Source organism: Culex pipiens, chromosome 2 (assembly GCF_016801865.2).
Source record: "Culex pipiens pallens isolate TS chromosome 2, TS_CPP_V2, whole genome shotgun sequence".
NCBI classification, from domain to species: Eukaryota; Metazoa; Arthropoda; class Insecta; order Diptera; family Culicidae; genus Culex; species Culex pipiens.
The window spans coordinates 218,073,198-218,095,490 of record NC_068938.1 but is presented as its reverse complement, the minus strand read 5'-3'; the positions used below and the strand labels follow the sequence as shown (position 1 = coordinate 218,095,490).

The 22,293-nt window shown below is 46.3% G+C and overlaps 6 protein-coding genes across 6 annotated transcripts in view; 1 reads left to right on the top strand and 5 right to left on the bottom strand.

Annotated features, from left to right (window-relative positions):
- LOC120432544 (uncharacterized) overlaps positions 1-22,293 on the bottom strand; it is a 658,780-nt gene that overhangs the window by 456,659 nt on the left and 179,828 nt on the right. The gene's annotated exons all lie outside the window — the stretch shown is intronic.
- On the bottom strand, positions 34-1,812 carry LOC120432567 (pickpocket protein 28-like). Its single transcript, XM_039597794.1, has 2 exons — positions 332-1,812; positions 34-277 (listed from the first exon to the last, which is right to left on the bottom strand). Exons 1-2 carry the CDS (start codon positions 1,810-1,812, stop codon positions 34-36), a joined length of 1,725 nt encoding a protein of 574 aa, XP_039453728.1.
- LOC120432566 (uncharacterized) lies at positions 2,510-9,932 on the bottom strand. Its single transcript, XM_039597793.2, has 5 exons — positions 9,479-9,932; positions 8,975-9,037; positions 8,823-8,912; positions 8,116-8,412; positions 2,510-8,057 (listed from the first exon to the last, which is right to left on the bottom strand). Exons 1-5 carry the CDS (start codon positions 9,930-9,932, stop codon positions 3,313-3,315), a joined length of 5,649 nt encoding a protein of 1,882 aa, XP_039453727.1. The 3' UTR covers positions 2,510-3,312.
- On the top strand, positions 16,001-17,833 carry LOC120432538 (pickpocket protein 28-like). The gene is made up of 4 exons (XM_039597764.1): positions 16,001-16,476; positions 16,527-16,618; positions 16,709-17,522; positions 17,578-17,833. Exons 1-4 carry the CDS (start codon positions 16,001-16,003, stop codon positions 17,831-17,833), a joined length of 1,638 nt encoding a protein of 545 aa, XP_039453698.1.
- Positions 18,375-20,316, bottom strand: LOC120432539 (pickpocket protein 28-like). The gene is given in 4 exon segments (XM_039597765.2): positions 18,375-18,675; positions 18,730-18,799; positions 18,802-19,083; positions 19,326-20,316. Coding segments are annotated over 4 exon segments (1,575 nt in total). The 3' UTR covers positions 18,375-18,443.
- LOC120432536 (pickpocket protein 28-like) lies at positions 20,462-22,234 on the bottom strand. Its single transcript, XM_039597760.1, is given in 3 exon segments — positions 20,462-20,711; positions 20,762-21,722; positions 21,754-22,234. Coding segments are annotated over 3 exon segments (1,692 nt in total).

The window sequence follows — 22,293 nt, the reverse complement described above, 5'->3', positions numbered from 1 at the left end:
AAGAAAATCCTTTATTCATCACACAAATACAATTTATTGAAAACTCTCAACCTGTACGATCTTCACCTTACGCCGCATAGTATTCTTGATCAGCATAATTGGTCGAATCGTCATGAAGTACAGCAGCTCAACCAAGCTAAGTAGGCTGACGCCCATGCAAAGTCCAAGAATTCCGCCACAGCTAGCGATGAAGTCGGTCAAGCCGTACATCTCCGTTCGCTTTGAAGTGATGAACTGGACGTCCTTGAAGTAGATCTCCAATTTTGAGAGAATTTTGCTGAAATAATTTAAGAAATGTTAACAGGTTCATTCAGTTGAGACTGACGTATACTTCTCAACAATATCCTCGTAAGAGATGTTCGCAGGTCCGAGTCGTAGCTTCATTGTCTCCTTGAAATTGAATATCGATTGAGTTATTTCGGCATCATAATGAATCGAGTTGCACGCCGGAAGACAGTCGCAGCTGTTGTTATTGTCCGGTTGTTGCTGGATTTGAGTTTGGGCGTTAAGCAGCATAAGATTCTTTTGAGCTGTAAGAACGCACTTCAGTTCGTACGTTTCACAGCATCGAGTTTGGTTCGATCTGGGCATCCAGTACGGTACGCAACCACAACTCACCAGGGTGAAGTTGGTAAGACATTCCAACTCACAGTTTGATTGGGAGTACACTCTGAAGAACTTAAGCTGCCGTTCGCGGTTAAACAAGCACTGCCGACGATCTGGCTCATAATCATGAAGAGCTTCTTCCGTGCTGATGATCTGCGGCTTGACGGCCACGGCAATGTCTCGACCCAGCGTAACTCGAATGAACTTGGTGGAGACCTGTGGGTAATCTACAGGAGAGTGCAGTAGCACCTTGAAGCCTTGGCTTTCCCGGCAGTGGTATTCCAGATCACTCTTTGTGCTCATCAGTTGTACGTACATACCAGCTTGAAATCCCGATCCCATGCCTCTGAATGGATAGCTGAATACATCAGAACCAGCGGCATAACCGTCTTCCAAACTCCAGTGTGCTCCACTCTTCGTTTCCAGTCGATACTCGTAATCCGAATGTAAGAACTTCGTGCGGAACATTTCATCAGACTTCAACCCGTTGAAGGTCATGCAGATTCCCTCCTCAGTGATTGACTCTGTGAATGATAGCTTGCACGGGACACCGTTCTCCCAGCAATGGTACATGGTATCGTTCGGTGTCAGGGAAATTTGATGAAGGATATTTACGATACTTTCACTTGTCTTGTAGTTATCATACTTGTGGTCATACTCTGGCCTTGTGAAGAACCACTCGTCACAAAGTTGCAGCGTTGCCAGCAGAAGATCCAACTCCGTCTTATTCAACTTCACTCCTTCACCGTAAGCAAATCGTAGAAACAGCTCTGTAAAGTTCACCTTGCTCCGTACGACCTTCGTCTCCGAGCAGATCGTCACGGCCGGAAACGGGATCGCCCAAACTGGGGTGACCTTCTCGTCAAACGTTACAATCACGGGATTTTCATCCCACTTGCGGTACATCCCGTCGATCAGCTTTCCACAGCCGTACATCGACAGCATAAACACCGCCACCCACCAGAACTTCTCGAAGAGCGTTCGATGGCGCGATCCAATGTGGCTGATGCCGTGGATCGTGCTGTGACGGCAAAACTCCATGAATAGATCTTTCAGTCCGGAACGGATTTTTGTTAGTTTTTTTGCGGAACTGAGCTCTTTGTGGACGACCGTTGGAGCAGGCTGGCTCTTCTTCCGGGGTGAAGGTTTTCTGTACAAGAGGGGAAATTCTCGGACTTGATCCTCCAACCAGTCGAAATGGTACATCCTGTCACGGTGAAGGTTCCGTTTAAATTGATGGCACAACTGCTCATCAAACTCATGTCAATGAAGGTTTGTGATTCGAATACCGTTGCATGCCGAATTTAATGCAATTTCAATGTACCAAAGTGTCATTTTGCATGTAACGTTTTTGTGCTTTCAGCTCACAAAAGATAAAGCTTTTACAGTGATTATTAAAGCAAGGTTAATAACGATGTAATTTATACTTAGGATCAAACGATTTTTTTTAATGCAACATGATCAATTTTTTTGTTTGACTTCTTTAAGGAAGGAATAATTGTAAATTCCTATTAAAAAAAGGTGCAGTGGTAATGCTACAGGCATAACCATAATGACGAAGAACTTCGGACACAAACGTATATGAAAAGTTTTAAGAATTATGATTTGCATTCCTTCATGTTTAGTCCATTGAATAATTTTATGAAATTCAGAAAGGGGGATTTAATGTTGGATTTTATTTATTTATAAACAATTATTTGTTTAAGAATCACTCTTTCGTGATTTCCGGTGCAATAGTCCTGAATAGACCAGATGTATATGAAATTCTGAGAGCAGAACTAGAATTGATTCAAAATCTGCCAGTCGTGAGATATCCGTCCGCTAATTTCCTTACGGAAGTATGAATAGTTAATCTGGAACGAAATAAAGTAATAGATTAATTCCAGATTGTTCTTTTTGTGTTGCATTTCATTAGTTTGCTTTGGTTTGATTTGCGATGAGTAACTCTTTCGTGAGATATTTGGTGGTCCTGAAAAGGACCGTTTGTTTTGAGTGCCCTGAAAAGAAAATTTGATTAGTGGTGATCCTGGGGCTGTCGTCTGTGGTGTTTTTGGGATGTTCGTCCTTCCTGTCATTCGTCCTTCCTGTCGCTCGTCCTTCCTGTCAATCGTCATCGTTATAGTGGGTTTAAATCTGAAAATAAATGGATGATCTCTGCAAAGATCTCGATCGGTAGATTTGTTGAAATTAGTAGAGGTGTTATTTATGTGAATTCGTATGTATGTGTGTATATGTTTACGTGTATGTGTGATTGTATGTGTGTGAGAGTTTAAATATTTAATCAATGGGAGAAATATCATTGGGTGGTGGGAAAGGAGGGGGGGGGGATTTAAGTGTAACATAACTTAGTTTTAAAGTATGCACTGTTCACTTCAGCTTAACCTATTATGTACATTTCATTGGATCCCTATGTGTTTGTGTATTATTGTAAGGGGAAGGAGGTTATGTAGTTGTGTCAATGTCTCAATAGTAACAATGAATTCAATTTGACCTTAATCTAATAAATGAACAGTTCATTGTGAGTGTGTGTTAGTGTCAGTGAGGTTAGAATTTAACAATAAATTTTCTTCTTCGGTTTCATTTTTGTCTTCTGTTGGTGTAGATGCTGTTGTCAAATCCAGGTTGTAGTTGTTGTAGTCGAATCCAGGTTGTAGTCAAATCCAGGTTATAGTTGTGCGCAATCAGTCATGCGCAGAGGACAGCTGTTCAGATCGCCTGAGATGGTTCGGATGCTGCTGGTCTTAGGAGAGACAACATCGGCCGATGATAAGAGAAATATGCAATGTACCGCGTGACCTCCGCCGTCATGTTCTTTGTGAACGTAAGGTCAAGAGCTGTACCACCAAGTGTGGTCGTCTTCTTCGTATCATTGCACAAACTCAGCATGAAATGTTCTCGCATATAACCCACAAAGTCTGCACTATCCTGCTTGGTGATGTCAAGATTGAAGTCTCCGGTAACCACCATTGGCGTATCCACATAGGCAGTACGAATCAAATTGCGAGCAAGGAACCATATTTTCTGCTTCGTCGTGGTTCCTGGGGAGATGTATACTGATACCAGCAGTACTTCAGTACCCATCACCATCACCTTTGCTGCACAAATATCTCCGTACTTTTCTGCCTTGCCGAATTCTTGGTCGCGTTCGTTGCCCACCACTTCAAGCGTATGAGGGACTGCCAAGGTAGTATCCGGATCGGTCGTATTCTGGTAGATTGCAACACCTCCCGATCGCACACCAACCCGCTTCGATTGGATGATACAGGTAAACCCTTCTATTTCCTCTGAGGAGTGGTCATCCAGCCACGTCTCACTCAGTGCTAGAAAGTGAACCTTGGGAAGTATGGGATCGGTGGTTATATCCAACTTGTGAGCTCTCAAACTCTGTACGTTGATGGTCATCAACGTGGTGGCAGGTCCGCTGCTCTCTAAGACCTCACCCACTTCGTCCACAATGGTGCGCAAACGGTTATTCTGCAAACGCTTGTACTCGTTACGCAGTTCTCGCATTTTTGGGCTGTCACAGCCTTTCGCATGGTGGAACTTGAAGTCTCCCTTTGAGTTGGTCAAAAAGAGGCCCTGCAGCGACTTCACACGTGATAAACCGACGTACACCATTTGCTGATCCTGGGACTTATCATAGTCGTACACAATCTTATCAAAGGTTCCACCTTGAGATTTGTGTATGGTAAGGGCATTAGCTGGTACAACCGGGAACTGTATGCGCTTGCATTTAATGCGGTTACCCAGATCGATGTTTGCGGATCGCTTCACGATTGGAGTCCAATCTGACTGCAAGATGTCGGGTCGTGTGCGTATCATAGGCTCCACCTCTTTCCTCGCAATGATCCCGATCTGCGCGTTTTCAAATTTGATCCAAAGTCTCATGATGCGATCCTCTGAGTCATCAACGCCCTCTTCGACATACATCAAGTCCCCAATTGCACCATTCACTATGCCATCTTCCACATTGACATTTGTGGTGACCATGTAAGGCATTCCAGGACAGAACTTAGTTGTATACTGCAAACCTGCCGTTTCAGCCAGACTCATCTTGTAGAGTTTGATACGAGCAGTTGCCAGTTGCTCTGCAGTCTTGTATCCCACAAAGGTGTCGTCTGCTGTGTAATCTAGCCCGTCAATGTTTCTCAGCGCTTCGTTGTTGTAGCTGGTTACGTCAATGTTCCGATGGAACAGTCGTACCGCCCCGCTAGTGTCCTCCTTGCTCAGATCCTCTTTTGTGAAGAAACGGCTCTCGATCAGTTTGGTTTCATCGGCGGTCAGTTTCAGCCCATTACCAATCTTGGTAAGAATGTCCGAAAACTGCTTATCCGCCTGACGCATAACCCGTTTGAGCTCGTGAAACATCAACGATTGCCACACCACAGCGCCACATATGGTGTTAGACGGAGGCTTGAACACGGCGCGAGCATTGACTGGGGGCAACTGCATCACATCTCCACTCACCAACACATTCACACCTCCATATGGAACATCATAGATCATGTAAACATCCTGGAGGCGTATGTGTGCGGTATTCAGGGTGTGGGCGCCAACCATGCTGACCTCATCGATGATGTGAAACTTGATATTCTGCATCTCGTTCCTGTACATCTGGAGCGTTTCGAAATTCATCTTCGTTGCCTGGCGAGACATGGTGATGTGGTAAGCGTGGTGCAGGGTGGTTCCACCAATTGCGCTGGCTGCTTTTCCAGTCGAAGCTGAAGCTACATACGCGTTGTCGCGGGAGTTGTGAGTTTGGCTGTACCGATTGATCGTTTCCATAAGCGCACGCAATACGAAGGTTTTGCCGCTTCCTGCCGGACCGGTCAAGAAAACCTGCAGCGGCTCGTGCTCTTCGTAGCAATGCATCAGATGGATTACGTGCAGAATCAATGCCCGTTGCTCTGCATTCGTAGCTCGCATCATCTCACAATATGCCTCCTTCGACAACACGTTTGTGCGTTGCTTGATGACAGATCTTAAACCTCTTGTGGGCAGCAGCTCAAAGTCATCATTATTCGGCTGCATGATGACTGTCCGCACCAGCTCGTCGTGCTTTTCGGTTGCTGCGTTGTTCTCCGCTCCATCCTCCAAGTTCGCAATAGTGCGCAGATACTCCTCGACCGTTTGCTCCATATTCAACTCACAGTCGTATTCCTTACGCTTTGCCAAGAGTTGTTCCTCATGCAAATCGTACAACTGGAGGAACTTATTGTGGTCGAGAACATCCACCACCTCATTACGAAATGGCAGAAACAGGAGAACAGATTCGCGCTTATACTCAGTAAGCTCGCTCATACCGAATCCGCGCCAACGCAGCACCCTTGGCTGTGTCCTTTTCTTGTAGCTGTTTTTACCTCTTTCCTGAGAATACCAAGCTACGAACTCAGCCAAGCAGACGTCTTCCAGGCCTTCACGCTCTTCGTACTTCTCGATGATGTTCTTGTTCCACACATCTGTCGAGTCATCGCCAACTCCTTCTGCATCCATGGTCTTGAAGTGCTTCCTGCTTCTTGTCCGGTCTTGGGGCCACGCAGTTGGAATGAACTCAACTTTCTTACTTGCCTCGGACATCGGCAATCGCAGTAGGAACCAGGCTGCTTCCTGAGCGCACATCTCCACGGCTCCAAGCATCTTCAGGCTGATCTTCTTCAGCATCTCGCCGTAGTCCATCTCGGGGTTCTGCTCTTGCATGAGGATCAGCTCTCGGTGCAATCCACTAACACCACGATTGGACTTGTTGACGTACTCTACCAGGTAGTGGCAAAGTTTCTTTTCGTCAACAATAAACTGGAGATCCATGTTCGAACGCAGCTTGTCCGCAATCCATGCGTTGAACGGATTCGTTCGCAGTTCCTTTTCATCCATCGAGCGCTTGTAGAAGACCGTAGGCTGTTTCAGCGATGCACGAACTACATCCAGGTAGTACTCGTATGTACACTCGCAGTGGGCCAGATAGTCCTCAATCGTATCGAATACCATTGTTGCCAGGACATCACGCATTTCCTCAGCGCGTTTCTTCAACTCTTTGCGACGACTGTCGTCAGCCTTAAGAGGAAGCAGGACCCGTTGTTCCTTCATGGGCCAGTACGGTATATTGAACCGACAGCGCTTTTCCCCTCGCTTTGTGCAAGTGAACGTGCAACGATGAACCTGCTTAGTAGCCGTCTGCGTGGGAAGGTCCTCGAATCTAATGGAAGTGATGGTGTTGATCAGTTCCAGAGTAGCAGGCATGTGCTCGGAAGCAGGTTCCTTGGGATCGTTGGCGAGCCAAAGCACTGCATGGCAGTGGGGACTACCGCGATGCTGGAACTCAATCCGTTTGAAGTAATCGACGACGTAGTACTTCCCGAACGGACTATGAGTTTTCGAACCCAAGATCAAGAGGATGACTTCGATCAGCTTGTTGAAATAGAGGCAGCACGTGACTGGATCTTCACTAACCAATACTGCTCTTTGAAGTGCTGTTAGTTGCTCCATCGGTTCTGTCAAGTCGATCCTGTTCTCTTGATCCGAGAGCTTGTACAGTATCTTCAGCAGTTCGGGCCAGTGAGTCTCGTTAGCACTCATAGTCAAGAAAACCGTTGGCTTTCCCAGCTGTCGAATCATGGCGAACAAATCTTTCTCCCGTATCTGCCAGTACAATGCCGAGTTCGGAATCGATTTCAGCCACGCGAAGTTCCTCTCGATAAGGCTCTGCATGAACTGCGGGTCACTGAGTTGAGCACGGGTCACATTGTTCGTACCTTGGACCCTAAAGGAGCTCGAAACTCCATCGTGAACCCGAAGACGCATGATCTTAACACCCATGTACAGGATGTGAGTCGGCTTTGCTCCACGCCGGTCACGTCGTCTAGTTTCACTGGTAGCCTTATCGTAAGGAGTAACGCGAACCCCTTTCCTGTACGATCGTATTTTTCCTTGGTAGATTCCGGGAAAAGAAAGCTCTTCTGCATACTGATCGTACACGATGGAAGTCGGCATTCGGTTCTGACCAGGAGCAATATTAAGACTCATGTCCTCGTTCCATAAGACGGTCTGTTGCTGTCCTGTGAACAATTCCGCTTCAGTTTCGAGTACGTCAAGTGCAATTTGGTCGTTCTGCTGAGGAATTCTTGGGACATCTCTTGGGACATCCACGACTTCCGATACTTCCAGCTCAACCATTTCCTCACCGTCAGTACCTTCTGGTACATCTGGTTCTATGAGGCTTTCATCCAAAACGATACCTTCGCGCTTATACAACGGAGTGTTGATAAGATAGCGAAGCCATGCTTTAACGACAGACTTCTTGACATATCCCTGCAGGTAGTTAGACTTGTGGATCAATTGCTTTTTAATGCAAACATTAAAGGCGTAATCATCCTCCAATTGACGCGGAAGCATCCGAACCATCTCGTTGACATCAACAGGGACATTTATGATCTGCCCGATGATTGTGTAGCTTCCTAAAATTTCAAAGCACGTTACCAACTACAAAATTCAAAGTTGATAAACAATTTTCACCTCGCGCATGACTGAGCCGACGAATTTGCATGAACGGCAGCCTTGGCGCAATCAACCGCTCGGTGATCGGATCCAGTGGTGGAAGGTTCGCTGGCTTCTCCGGGTAGGTAAATCCGTTCGATGTGGACAAAGTGGGTACTTTTCCATTCCTCAGAGAGTTGTGGCAGGTCTGGCACACCTTGAATCCCGCGACTGACTCAAAGTGGCCTGCCTCGACCAACACTCTCCCGCCATCGCTTGTGATGGACCTCAAGTCATTGCCAGGGTAGGCAAATGGCAAAAAACCATCGCGAAGCCCTCGTTTGATTTATTACCTTCCAGTTACAGAATTCACTATAATGATGTATGAAGCAATTGTAGATTTTGAACAAACGAACAATTTTGTAGAACATTGTTTTGTTCCAAAGTGAATGCTGTTGACACTAGAGCGTAAACAATGTCTAAAAATGCCTCCATCGGCGTCCCTCACTCGCGATGGTGAGGGGATTTTTGTTTACGCTCTAATGTCAACAGCATTCAGTTTAGAACAAAACAATGTTCTACAAAGTTGTTCATTAGTAAAATATCTACAAGTGCTCCATACATGATTATAGTAAATTCCTTAACTGGAAGAAAATAAATTTAAAAAGCTTTTTGGAGGCCCATCGGCAAATACCTTCCCTGGTCATTGCTGAACCAGATGCGTTCACAAACATTTCAATAATCACCCAGTTTGTTGTCGGTAAACTTTTTGTGAAAAGCAATGTCGGCCTTCGCGCAATCTGGCTTGCCACCAGCTGTGGCAGTCGTACCCGTCTCTACAAAACATTAAACAATTGGGGATAATATTGAAAGACCTCCCTAAGTTACCCAGACTTACCCTGACTATTGGGTACTGATACCTGAGAGGACTCGTTCAGAGCGGAACGAGTCGGTACGATTCCTGTAAGATACAGGAAGATCTAAATAGTTGCTTTTGATTGTATAATATTAAACCCAAAATTCAAAGTTTGACAGTGCGTAGAACAAATGCCTATCTTATGCTAAAACTCTAAAACAGATTATTTATTGGTTATATTAACTGTGTGTTGTTTTAAGAACAAAATTAAATTATTCTGCCAACTAAATTCATATTCATACGTTAAAACATCCGCTTTATACAGAGAAAATTCATTTCAAGAACACAAATTGTGCATGCAATGTGAAAATTTTCAAACATGATCAGCATTATATTGCTAAGTTGTAAAATTTTGTTGAATTTAGCGAAAGTTAAAAATCTTGGTTATAGTTTCACAGTTTGGCGTTATCTTGTCTTAAAAGAATAGACAATAAAATTAAAGCAAATCTTTGTTCTGTAGTTTATCACATTTTGCTAAAAACTCACCAAGAAATGTCTCGGAATCGGCCTGGAACGTGCCCCTTCCAGAACCCGACGGAATCTGTACCGGGTCAGGTCGTGGGTAGAACCGTACTGGCCCCGTGCTCGGGCCGGGCATCGGCTCCAAATTCACAGTTGCTGCTGGGTTACCGGCCGCTACTGTACCTCCTCGCTCGGCCTCCTCTTGCGCTTTCAGTTTCTTCCGCTGGCGGAATTCCCTGACGCGCTCAGCGCTCGTCGTGGCAGGCCTCCGCGGTTTCGGTGCCTTGATCTCCTCTTCCTCCTCCATCTCCTGCTCTCTCTCCTCCTTCTCCATCTCCTGCTCTCCCTCCTCATCACGATCAGCAATCGTCTCCTCAGCTTGCCTCAGTGGCGCCACCACTCTGTTCTCCTTCTCTCTCTCCTCACGCTTCCGCTTGCGATGACTCGCAAGGTATTTCGCCGCCAGGTGTCGTGACATCCTCACTAGCTGAATGCCAAGAGCAAAGTGTATGCAGTTTTGCGGGCGATATTTCTTATATAGTTGCACAAAAATATACTCTCTCCCTCTCTTTCTCTCCCTCCCTCTCTCTCTACCCCCATCTCTCTCCCTCACACACAATCACACACACACACACACACACACACACACACACACACACACACACACACACACACACACACAAATCGACCATGTGGCCTTTTGGCAGGCGATTCATTTTGAAATTGAAGAATCACTCTTTCGTGAGGGTTTTGTTGGCCCTGAAAAGGGCCGTTTGATTTTATAAGCGGTGCTCTTCTTCTCTCCTCTGCTGGTGCTGCTCTTCCCCTCTGCTCTGCTGGTGCTGCTCTTCTTCTCTGTCGGTGTTGCTGCTGCTGCTGCTCCGCGGTTCGACCTTCACTCGTCGGTAGTCCGGATAGAATGAAGAGGCTTCTGCGCTGGGATTTTTCTTTTATACTTTCGCGCGAGCCAGATTTTGCGCTGGAGGGTGGAGTCTCGATTGACGTAGGAGGTTCATACGTCCCCAATTCGGGCGCATAAGTATTAGTGCTTTGCAGAGACTCGGTTTCAATCTGCGAGCATCCATTAGGTGAGGTGATTTTGTCTCGCCACTCGTCGTTTTGCTTGGGCGATGTGCTAGTCGCACGCGAAAGGCAAATTTGTAATTAATTGGCCCTTTTTAGGGCCACCAAATATCTGACGAAAGGGTTTTTTAGGTCTTCCAATTAAAATGCTAAATTTGCTTTTTGTCGTCAAATGCAAACAATTTTGCCTGCCACTTGCAAGGAAAGAATTTCCAAGAGCTTTGATTGTGTGCAAAATTGAGCCAAGGCAAAAAATTGTCAAATATTTTATAATTTTATTCTTTCTCAGTCCACATTCTTCAGGCGACCGAAATCAGTCATGGATTTGTTTTAAAATTTAGATAAAATGCGGTAGATGAGACAGTGTGTGTGTGTGTGTGTGGGCTTGCAAATTTTACTGTGTTTGTGTGTCTGTGTGTTTGTTACAGTAAATGACGAGCAGCAAAATCAAATGTAAATTAAAGGAATTAGAAACATTTACCCATTTTGAGCCAATTTTGCTTCTCATTAGTAAGTGCATTTCCACCTCCCCTTCACAAAAACAATTTTAGATTTGAAGAATAACTCTTTCGTGATTGTGTTGTTGGCCCTGAAAAGGGCCGTTTGAATTCATAAGCGGTGTGCCGGCAGATTTACAATGCAATCCGCGACTGATCCGGGACACTTCCGGCTGTTTTTCAGCTTTGACTTTTCTTCCTTGTTGGCCCGAACGAGAGTGAAGAACACTTGGAGTTGCTCTTCTTCTCTGCTGCTCTCCTCTGCTGCAGTTGCTCTTCTTCTCTGCTGCTCTCCTCTGCTGTAGTTGCTCTTCTTCTCTGCTGCTCTCCTCTGCTGGTGTTGCTCTTCTTCTCTGCTGCTCTCCTCTGCTGGTACTGCTGCTGCTGCTGCTGCTCCGCGGTTCGACCTTCACTCGTCGGTAGTCCGGATAGAATGAAGAGGTTTTTGCGTTTTTTTTTTTTTTTTTACGTTAAATAAAATTTGTTTTATTTTGTCGCCAGTCCAGGGAATTTTTACATATAAAGGGATTCAGCAAATTTTGCTTTTCAGTCTTAGGTGCGTTGTGGTGCTCAAAATGAACCGGAATGCTCAAGATTTCTCTAGTTTACATGGTGCAAAAAAATTTGCCGAATGTTAAATTATTAAAATATCCTACCTAGCTTAATTAAAAAGCACGCTGTCTTAAAACTAACACACTCTCACACATCCAACCACACTCACTCAGGGATACAATCCGCGGATTGACCCGTGCTCCGACACCAACGCCCTGTTCCGATGCTTCTCGGCCAGTGAAGCCAGCCTCGCGTCGACAGGTTCGATGCTAGCGAGCCGATGGAGGTCAGAGGACCTTGTTCTCCAGGGCTGGTTCAGAATCAGTCGCAGGAACTTGTTCTGGATCACCTGCAGCTTCTTCCGGTGGGTCATGGCACACCCCTGCCAGACCGGGGAACCGTACAGCAGCATCGGAGCCACCACCATCTTGTACACTGCCAGCTTGTTCTTCAGCGATGCTTTCGACCGACGGTTAATGATCGGGTACAGCTTCTTGAGCATCGCGATGCCCTTGATGATCCTGTCGTCGAGGTGGTACCGAAACAGCAGCTTGGAGTCGATCAGCAGTCCGAGATACCGAACGACCTGCGACCAGTCCACCTCCGTTCCAAGCACCTTCAGCTTTGTAGTTGGTTTGAGCCGATCCGTGTTGCGGTGGGGAAACACGATTGCTTGAGTTTTCGCCGCGTTCACGCAAATCTTCCAGTCGGAGAGATACCGCGTGTAGACATCCAGGCCATTCTGGAGTTTGGAGACGAGATGTCGGATGTTCCGCCCCTCGTAGCTGATGGCCGAATCATCGGCGAAAAGGGAAAGCGTGCCGCCGCCGGGCAGAGGTGGAATGTCGGAAGTGTCCAGGTTGTAGAGCAGCGGGCCCAGGATGCTGCCTTGAGGAACTCCAGCTGGGCAATCGTACGGGTCTGATACAGAGCTTCCGATGTTGACTTGGGCGGTTCTCCTATCCAGGTAGTCGGAGATCACCTGCACCAGGTAGGTGGGAACGTTGAACTGCATCAGCTTGTGTACCAGACCGTCGTGCCACACGTTGTCGAACGCCTTCTCTATGTCCATCAGCGCCATTACGGTGGTTTTCGAAACGGACTTGGCTCGATGGATCATTTTGGTGACTCTCTGCAGCTGGTGGACTGTCGAATGACCCCGGCGGAAGCCGAACTGCTCGTCCAGCAGGATGTTGTTTTCCTCGACGTGGGCAAGGAGGCGGCGGTAGATCAGCTTCTCAAACAGCTTGCTTAGGGAAGACAACAAGCTGATGGGCCGATAGCTGGTCGGGCTGGACGGATCCTTGCCGGGCTTGAGTATTGGTACTACTTTGGCCCGCTTCCAGGCAGTCGGGAAGTATCCCAGCTCCAGGCAGCGGTTGAAGATGGCCACAAGAAGTGTTCGCGCTTTTTCCCCCAGGTGTTTCAGTACGATGTTGAAGATCCCATCGAAGCCCGGTGCCTTCATGTTCTTCAGTCCCTTCAGCCAGCCGGAGAGTTCCTCCAGCGTGATCTTTTGGTCGTCCGGCAGCACCCACGGCGTGTGGGCAAGTTGGTGGATGCTCTCAAGCACGGGACCCTCCATTGGGCTTACGATGTCACGTCCCAGGTTATGCGAGGTCAGGAAGTGACCCGCGATAAGGTTGGCTTTTTCAACGGGCGTGACGGCAAGGTCATCGGATTTCAGGGGCGGGATTGGTTTGGGTTTTGTTTTCAAGATCTTAGTTAGGCGCCAGAAGGGCTTGGAGTAGGGTGGGATGGACTTGAGGTGTTTTGAAAACTGCCGGTTCCTGAACTTTTCTACCCTGACCGAGACGATCTTATTCAACTTCTTGAAAAGAGCCTTCCTACCTGGGTTCCCAGTTCTTTGGTACTGCCTCCTAACCGCGTTTCTGAGGGACATGATTCGAAGAGGTTTTTGCGCTGGGATTTTTCTTTTATACTTTCGCGCGAGCCAGATTTTGCGCTGGAGGGTGGAGTCTCGATTGACGTAGGAGGTTCATACGTCCCCAATTCGGGCGCATAAGTATTAGTGCTTTGCAGAGACTCGGTTTCACTCTTCGAGCTTGTGTGTTGAAGGAAGGAAGCCAGTAGCAAACGGAACATCGTACGGACCGTACCTGAGCACGCCGAACAGAAGCAGTAGAATGGACGACTTTCAGGGAAACTTCGCTCCATTTTTTGAGCTGCCTCCAATCGACCCACGTTTGCAAATGTTGATTTCACCGAGATTTTCGTTTGCATTGCGCATCAAAAGAAAGCGAAGTCCTGGAAATTAATTTTTCCAATTTGCATCAATGAAATAAAATAAAACGGCCCTTTTCAGGGCCATAATATGTATCACGAAAGAGTAACTCTTCCAGCTGCAATAATTTTCATACGTCTATTTCAAGTATTTCTCCAAAAATGTTGGTAAAATTGTGTTGCCAAAAACGAGAAGGTACTGAGAAGGGCTGAGGAAACTAAAGGAAATGTTTATTGTGTGTGTGTGTGTGTGTGTGTGTGTTCGCTCTTAAAAATGCAACCGTACAACATGATCGAATATATAACATTCAAATTCATATTGGAACCATTTGAGCAGATTTAATTGATTTAACCCGTCGCAACACAAGCTTTATGAAATTGTTTGAAGAATAACTCTTTCGTGATTATCTTGTTGGGCCTGAAAAGGGCCGTTTGTTTTTAAAAGTGTTGCGGATTTCGTCCAATCCGCGACTCATCTGAGTACTGTTCCGGAAGCTTGCCAGTTTTTTCCTGCACCTGCGCTGCTTCTAGTGCGAACGGCATCGGTGGTCCTGTTTGGTGGCCAGGTTATGCACTCGCTTCATCCAATTCGCTGATTTTCACTATTTAATCAAATTTTGCAATATGTTTGATAGAAATTTGCTTGATCACTTCTTATTGAGTTATTTATCACTCGATTTCGAACGAAAACGCTTTTAATGAGCTGTAATTGAACGTCAAAGTGTTGATATGGCAATATTAGAGGTACGCTGTAATTAGATGCCGTTCCCCTAATTGCATTTCAAATTTGTCTTTTATCGCTTTCGACGATTGTGTCGTTAGCGTGAGCGAGGTAGAAGCATTTATCAAATTTTAATAAGCTTTGCTATGTTAGCAAGCAAAAATTTTGCCACAGCTAAAGTTCTTCAAATTTCCCTGTATATATATATTTCAGACGGTGTGTATGTGTGTGTGTGTGCGTGTGTGTGTGAGAGCCCATCCAAGTGTAACAAAATTAATTCATTTTGAACCACTATTCTGGGTGCTTCATTTTACTTTTACTTTTTCCACATTACCAGGATTTTTGAATATTCGAGAATAACTCTTTCGTGAGGGTATTATTGGCCCTGAAAAGGGCCGTTGGTTGGTGGTAGGCCATTACGGCAAGCACAAGTGTTGGCTCCCGCGCCTCTACTGCTGCGGCTTCGTGTGCAACACGGTGGTCTCCTCCCGCAGATTCGTCCTCTCCTCCCGCAGATTTTCATCCTTTGGCAGCTTCTTCCTCCGCTGCACCGAGTGCATTTCTTGTTCTCTGCTACTGCTGCTGCTGCATCAGGAGCTCCGTCCGGGTCGGCGTCACCGGTTTGGGGGAGCGGGGTGAAGGCAGCTCGCCGAGCTGTGAAATCCGTCACCCCGCGCGTCCTTCCTTGGTTCCATCCCGCAATCAGCAGCAGCAGGTCCCGAATCAGCAGCAGCAGGAGCTCCTTCCAGGTCGGCGTCCAAAATTGATTTGACTTGATTTTGTATCGGCACCTCCTTTTATATCAAATCGTTTTGGCGTTTGACGAAGCAGCAGCACAAAAGGAATAAATCGCCAAATTGTGTCAAGGCCAAACGCAAGCAAGGCTTTGGGGGCGGAGTCAAGAGAGAGAGAGTGCGTGTGTGTGTGTTGTGTGCGTGCTTGCTTGCTGTGTGGAAGCAGTTTTATTAATTTAAACTCAGTTTTTAAGTGCTTCAACTAAATTTCATGGCCATTAATTAGGTATATTAAGAAAGCTTGAAATCTCCCCATTCGTTTGGTGGGTACCACTTTTACGTGTGTTGAACAGGAGTTGAGATATTACTGTTGCAAATCTTGCAGTCGCGTTTATTTTCTTTTCGTTACATTTCGCTTCGCGAAATTTTGGATTGCTACCCTGTATAGAGCCCTAAGACGAAGTTCTTCGTCAAAATCACTGTTTCCATTAACTTCATCAACAGTAATTGCTGTTAATTAATGACATTTTGATTACCTTATGAACATGGTGCCAAACCATCGTTTATGGCTGAAAGGCTAACGAGACAACTAACTAGCACGGTGCAAAAGCATTAAAGTAATGTCAAATTGATTAACTAATGAATGCATTCGGGTATATAATTATTGAAATACAAATCATTCCATTCTCACATTTGTCACTGAATAGAAGCAAAAATGTTCCAGACAAAAGTTCAAACACATAATAAATTAAGCCCTTACTCGGTTTTCCCATTCTACATCAAGGAATTTCAAACTCCTAAGCAATCAAAATCAAGAAACCCTCTAACCACCCTCCGCAAACGAACCGGTGACCTATTCCGAGAATATTGCTCGCACAGTTCAATCCACGGCATCAACTACATCGGATCCGCGCAACGATCCCGCTGGGAACGCCTCTGGTGGGTCGCGATGCTCATCCTGTCGATCTACGGCTGTGCGCGACTCATCCAGAACATCTACTACCGCTGGGACCACAAACCGGTCATTGTGAGCTTCGACGAGAAGCCCACGTCCGTGCTGCAGATTCCCTTCCCGGCGGTGACGATCTGCCCGGAGACAAAGTTCCGGCCGGAGTGTTTGAACTTTTCGGCACTGTCGGAGAAGTTTTTCGAAGGGAATGGTACGGGGAAGGATACCGTGAATGAAGAAGAGTGAGTATTTTGGAGTAGTTGATTCTTTGAATGATGGGAAATGCTTTCAGGATTCAAACAATGTTGAGTTTGATTCAAATCTGCGATCGCCATTACTCTCACGGAGATTATCAAACTAAGCTGGCAAAGTATAACTTACATGGTAACATCGTGGAAACGCTACGACAGATATCTCCAGGAAAGCCCAAGAAAGTCCTGTTTCAGTGCAGAATGAGCATGTACTCTTGTGTAGATTGGTTCAAGGAAACGTTAACAGATGAAGGAATTTGTTATACCTTTAATCTTCTACCACAGAAAGAGATTTTCCGGGAGGAGAATCTTCACAAGGATTACCACTACTCGACAAGTTTGTACAATACGTCAACCTGGTCTTCAGATGATGGGTACAACCCACAAGCAAGCCTTCTAACCTTTCCGAGTCGAATCCTAGGTTCAGGATTCGAATCAGGGATCTACCTGCAGCTGCAAATCCCAACATCTTACGAGGATTACCACTGTCGTGAAGCTCAAGGTTTCAAGGTATTGCTGCACTCGCCAGCAGAATATCCCGTAACATCGAAGAAATTTCTCCGCTTAACGTTCAGTCACGAAGTTACAATCGTGATTAAACCAGAGATCATGCTTACGTCGAAATCATTGCACAGCTACACCCCTTCCCGACGCCGCTGCTTCTTCAGCCACGAACGCAAGCTCCAGTTCTTTGCGATCTACAATCAGGCTAACTGCGAGCTTGAATGCCTCACAAACTACACTCGTAAGCTATGTAGTTGTGTCCGGTTCTCGATGCCTCACGACAGAAGGACCAAGGTTTGCGAAAGCTATCAACTTGAGTGTTGCATCCAGGCCGAGAATGAAGTTCAACTGCTGATCGCGAACGAAGGTATCGGGAAGGAATCGCTGAGCAAAGATCAGTGCCGTTGTCTACCCGCGTGCAACTCGATCGAGTTCGACACCGAGGTCACCCAAACCAAGTATGATTTTCTTAAGTCGTTTGAGCTGCGCTACAAATCACGAATCCCAGCGGATGTGCTGAAGAACATAACCAGGTTAGTAACTCTTCGAGCAGTCGTCCAGATGTTTAAAGATCCTTTTAATTTGCAGCATAAACTTTGCCAAGCTGGCGATTTACTTCAAGCAGGCTCAGTACATGGCTATGAAGCGCAACGAACTGTTTGGCTGGACGGACTTTATTGCCAACTGTGGCGGGGTTCTGGGTCTGTGCATGGGAGTTAGCTTGCTCAGCCTCGTTGAGCTGCTGTACTACTGCCTGGTGCGTCCGGTTCTAATGCTTCGTCAAGGTCGCGAGTCCTTACCGCCAGTAGCTGAGCGGATCATGACCGTGCGAAGCTTGTACTAATGTGTTGCGTGACTTTGTTTTAGCTTGTTGAACTTCGCGTGATTTTTAGTGGACATTTGCACTGTTTGAAATTGTTGTATAAAATTTAGAATTATATAAAGAATATATAATTAATTTGAATTCAATCGACATCCTTCCATTTCCTGCTTATCTTGTCAACATGACAAAAATACAAACATAGTCCAATTTCTCCCCCCACCCAAACAGTTCAAAACTCATTTTTCATCCCGCATCTAGCTTGTTTGTTTCTATTCCACAAACGACACATCGAAAAAATAAACCCGCACAATTCGACACGTCAGCACCCCGCCAGGTGTGTCCGGTGCAGCAGCGCTGTCCCCAACCAATTTCCCCGCCGAAGAGGTGGTGCCAACCTGCAGCGCCAGGTGGCGCAGTGTCACACGCCAGCAGATGTTGAGCTTTAATCGAGCTTAGCTGGCGAAACTTGACGTCACCAACCCTACCCCGATGGAGGATGGAGACAGAGCGGGGAAAATTGATTAGCTTCAGTGACACAGTGGCACATTCTGGGAGGGAGGTTATCGCTGGGGAGTTTGTTGAGTAATGTTTTTTTGCTTGAACAGTTGAATCTGCTTGAGTTTATTTGTATCTACCACACGGGTTTGTTGTCTTTAGTCTTTCGACTGTTCCTGATCAAAAGGACAGGTTTAGCGATGAAGTAGTACGCCAGCTCCACCGTGCTGAACAGGCTAAACCCTAGGCAGAGCCCCAGGATACCACCACAATTGGCGATGAAATCCGTCAGTCCAAAGAGTTCGCCTCGACGCATCGATAGAAATTCGTCCCCCTTGAAGTAGATGGTAATCTTGGAGGTCTGGGTCCTAAAACGAGATTTTTGTAAAAAATATCACATCGCTTGAATATATCCAGCTTACTCATCAACACGTTGCGTTGCATTCGGAACGATAGGAGCTGCCCTAAGAGCCAAAGTTTGCCAGCTATTATACAGTTGCACTTTGACACGACGACCGTCTCTTTGAGCTTTATCTTAGCCAGCGACTGTATAAGGTATGATTGGGCATCCAGGACGCAACGCATCTCCGGGGTGCCACAAACTCGGGTTCCCTCCGTGCGAGGCATCGAGAACTTTACGCACCCACAGGTGGCCAAGGTATGGTTCGTAAGGCACTCTACCTCGCAGTTGTTCTGATTGTAGTAGCGAAAGAACTTCAACTTGCGTTCATTGTTGAAGAAACATCGACGACGTTTCGGGGTGTAACTCTGAAGTAGGGGAAATATGCCCATTTTAATCACTCTAAGCCGTTCGACCAATTCTCATCACTTTTGCTGTTTTCCGCTATAAAATCAACATTTTCAGATGTATTAACAATGAAGAGTTGCTTGCTCACTTTTGTTTGATCTATTTATTACTTTGGAATAGTCAAAAACACTTTATGAAAGCTGTAATTCATGATCAAAGTGCTGATAGGCCGATAATAGAAATAGGCTGAGAAAGGATATAGTTCCCCTACTTTGGCCGTGGTCAGAATCTGCGGCCGAAAGGCAACGGTTATGTCCTGTTCCAGAGGAAGCAGAACGTACTTGAGCGACGGGACCGGATATTCGTCCGGAGAATGAAGAACCAACTTGAATCCTTGCTCCTCTTTGCAATACGATTCAATGTCTTTGATCCGACTACCAACCTTGATGTGGTATCTTGTGGCAGGACCTGTAGCTCTCGCGGGATGTGTTAGATATGGAGATCCTGCTGAATGACCGTCTTCCAAGGTCCAATTCTCTGCAAGTTTGGTTTCCGTCAGATATTCATAGTCACCGTGGAGAACTCCGTCGTTGAACATGTCCTGCATTGAGAGTCCGTTGTACGTGTAGCAGATACCGTTGTCTGTCAAAGTTTGAAAGAAAGCCTCTCTGCAGAAGGTTTTGCCGTAATTGCACCACTTGATCGTGTCTTCCATCGTGACTGATAAGTTTTTCAGCATAGAAACAATGTTTGGCGAAACATTTGGATACTTTTCCGAGTACATTTCAAAAGTATGGAAAAACGAATCACACAACTGCATCACCGCCATCAGCTGCTCTTGCCTTGCTCGATCCAAAGTTCTGCTGCTGTGGAACTCCGTGTGGAGACACTCGGTGAAGTTGAACAAATCCGTTTTGATCTGCGCCTCCGGACAGATAGTCACCGCCGGGAATGGGATCTTCCACACCGGCGTGGGCTGCTCGTCGAAGCTCACGATGACCGGATTTTCGTCCCACTTGTGGTAGACCTGATGGATGAGCAATCCACAGCCGGCCACAGACAGCACAAACACGGTCATCCACCAGAGGCGTTCCAGCACGGATTTAGCCATTCCGATGTAGCTCATGCCGTGGATTGTACTGTGGGATAGAAACTCCTTGAAAAGTGACTTCAAGGAGGAACGAACATTGCTTGGTTTTTGAGTCACATTTTTCTTGACTTGGACGGGCTCCTTCGGAAGGACTGGCTTTACAGGGATCATGGTATCAACTGAATAATGTTAGCCTCATAGCTGCATTAGATTTATTGCTGTGAGTAATGCAATCAACTAGGTGACTGAAATTGTTTCAAAACTCATAAATTTTTAATAAGAACTGGAAAACCTTTTAACTTGAAAAGATGCAATATCAATACCGCTCCGTCTCACGCTCCTGCACCATGAGGATCCATTGTTCCGCCGAAGACCTCACCACCATCAGCGGCCGGGCCACGCAGTAGTACAGCAGTTCGACCAGGCTGACAAAGCTAACGCCCAGGCAGAGTCCCAAGATGCCGCCACAGTTTGCCACAAAATCCGCCACGCCAAACAGCTCGCCACGGCGCGAGGACACAAACTCGGCACCCTTGAAGTAGATGCTGACCTTGGACGACTTATAGCTGGAAATTGATGTTATCAGACAAAGTGACATCGACTATCAAACGATTACCTTTCCATGACCTTCTGCATGCTCAGACCTAACGTCATCGGCAGCAATCTGCTGTTTGCAGACTGAATGTGATCGTAGCTCGAATGAGTTATTTCCGTCAAGTACTCAATAGAGTTACAGGCGGGCATACAGCTGCAAGCCGACAAGAGTACATTGTTAGTCACACTGTTTTGGGACATCATCTCAAGAATGCTGTAGCGAGCATCAGTACTGCATACTCGAGTTTCCGCCGATCTTGGCATCGAAAACTTGACGCAACCACACTTGGACAGCGTGTAATTCGTGAGACATTCCAGCTCGCAGTTGTTCTGATTATACACGCGAAAGAACTTGAGTCGACGTTCATGGTTGAAGTAGCACTGACGTCGTACTGGGGCATAGTTGACCAGTTCTTTCGCGGTGGTCATGATCTGCGGTCGAATAGCTATGTTGATGTGACGTTCTAGGGACAGCAGCAGGTGCTTCGCATATGGTAGCGGGTATTCATCCGGAGAGTGAAGGACAACCCTGAATCCCTGCTCTTCCGAACAGTGAGCCTCGATGTCCCGTTTGTAGCTAACTAGGTTAAGTTTGAGTCGTAGAGCGTACCCAGACGCTCTGAAGGGATGTGTTTGAAACGGTGTTTCAGCAGCGTAACCACTTTCCAGAGACCAATTGACGGCTCTCTTGGTTTCCGTCAGGTATTTGTACTCGCCGTGTAAGACACCTTTGTTGAACATGTCCCGTTGGGAGAATCCGTTGAACGTGAAGCAGATTCCTTCTTCTGTGAGGGTTTGATAGAAATACTTTTTACAAAGTTCTCGACCTTTCTTACACCAAATCACGGTTGATTTCCCATTGACTGATAAGTTTCTTAGTACGGACACGACGTTCGATGATCTATTGGTGAATTTTTGTTGATATTGTCTTACCACATAAAAGTAATCATCACAAATTTGTAATGCTGCCATAAGTTGATCTCCCTGTAAACATTAAAATAATAAACTTCAACTTCTGAAACTCATCATACCCTTTGCTGTGAAAGTACGTGTTGAAATCGTCCGTAAAGTTCAACACCAACGAATTGATCTTCGCTTCCGGACAAACGGTGATCGCGGGAAACGGTATGTCCCAAATCTTGGTCGGCGTGTCGTCCAAGCTGACAATCACTGGGTTGCTGTCCCACTTGTGGTACACCTTCTGGATCAACAGGGCACAGCAGCACACGGACAGGACAACCACGACGAGCCACCAGAGCCGTTCCAGCAGAGACCTGCCCGACTCGATGTTACGCAAGCCGTGGATCGTCGTAGCGGTGCAGAACTCTTGTAGCAATGCTCGCAGTCCATGCCGGATTTTGCCGTCACTAGATTTGCTCTGTTCTGGGTGGATGGACTTACGGGCAAAGGGATGAGCTGACTTGGTTTGACAGAGAGGTGAGTTGGAACCGAAGACATCATGTCTCCAATCGGATTGATCTTTGAAGACTTACATTTTAATGGAAAGTATGTTTGATACTGAAGCTTCAGTTATTATTCAGCGATTTATAAGCA

What these genes read in the sequence shown, in the direction of transcription:
- LOC120432567 (XM_039597794.1), bottom strand. Translation starts at nt 1,812, where the DNA reads ATGTACCATTTCGACTGGTTGGAGGATCAAGTCCGAGAATTTCCCCTC. An exon ending in TACGAGGATATTGTTGAGAA is followed by an intron (nt 278 to 331) that starts GTATACGTCAGT and finishes AAATTATTTCAG; the next exon opens with CAAAATTCTCTCAAAATTGG.
- LOC120432538 (XM_039597764.1), top strand. Translation starts at nt 16,001, where the DNA reads ATGTTCCAGACAAAAGTTCAAACACATAATAAATTAAGCCCTTACTCG. An exon ending in GATACCGTGAATGAAGAAGA is followed by an intron (nt 16,477 to 16,526) that starts GTGAGTATTTTG and finishes AAATGCTTTCAG; the next exon opens with GATTCAAACAATGTTGAGTT. An exon ending in GTGCTGAAGAACATAACCAG is followed by an intron (nt 17,523 to 17,577) that starts GTTAGTAACTCT and finishes TTTAATTTGCAG; the next exon opens with CATAAACTTTGCCAAGCTGG.
- LOC120432566 (XM_039597793.2), bottom strand. Translation starts at nt 9,932, where the DNA reads ATGTCACGACACCTGGCGGCGAAATACCTTGCGAGTCATCGCAAGCGG. An exon ending in CGATTCCGAGACATTTCTTG is followed by an intron (nt 9,038 to 9,478) that starts GTGAGTTTTTAG and finishes TGTATCTTACAG; the next exon opens with GAATCGTACCGACTCGTTCC. An exon ending in ATCAGTACCCAATAGTCAGG is followed by an intron (nt 8,913 to 8,974) that starts GTAAGTCTGGGT and finishes AATGTTTTGTAG; the next exon opens with AGACGGGTACGACTGCCACA.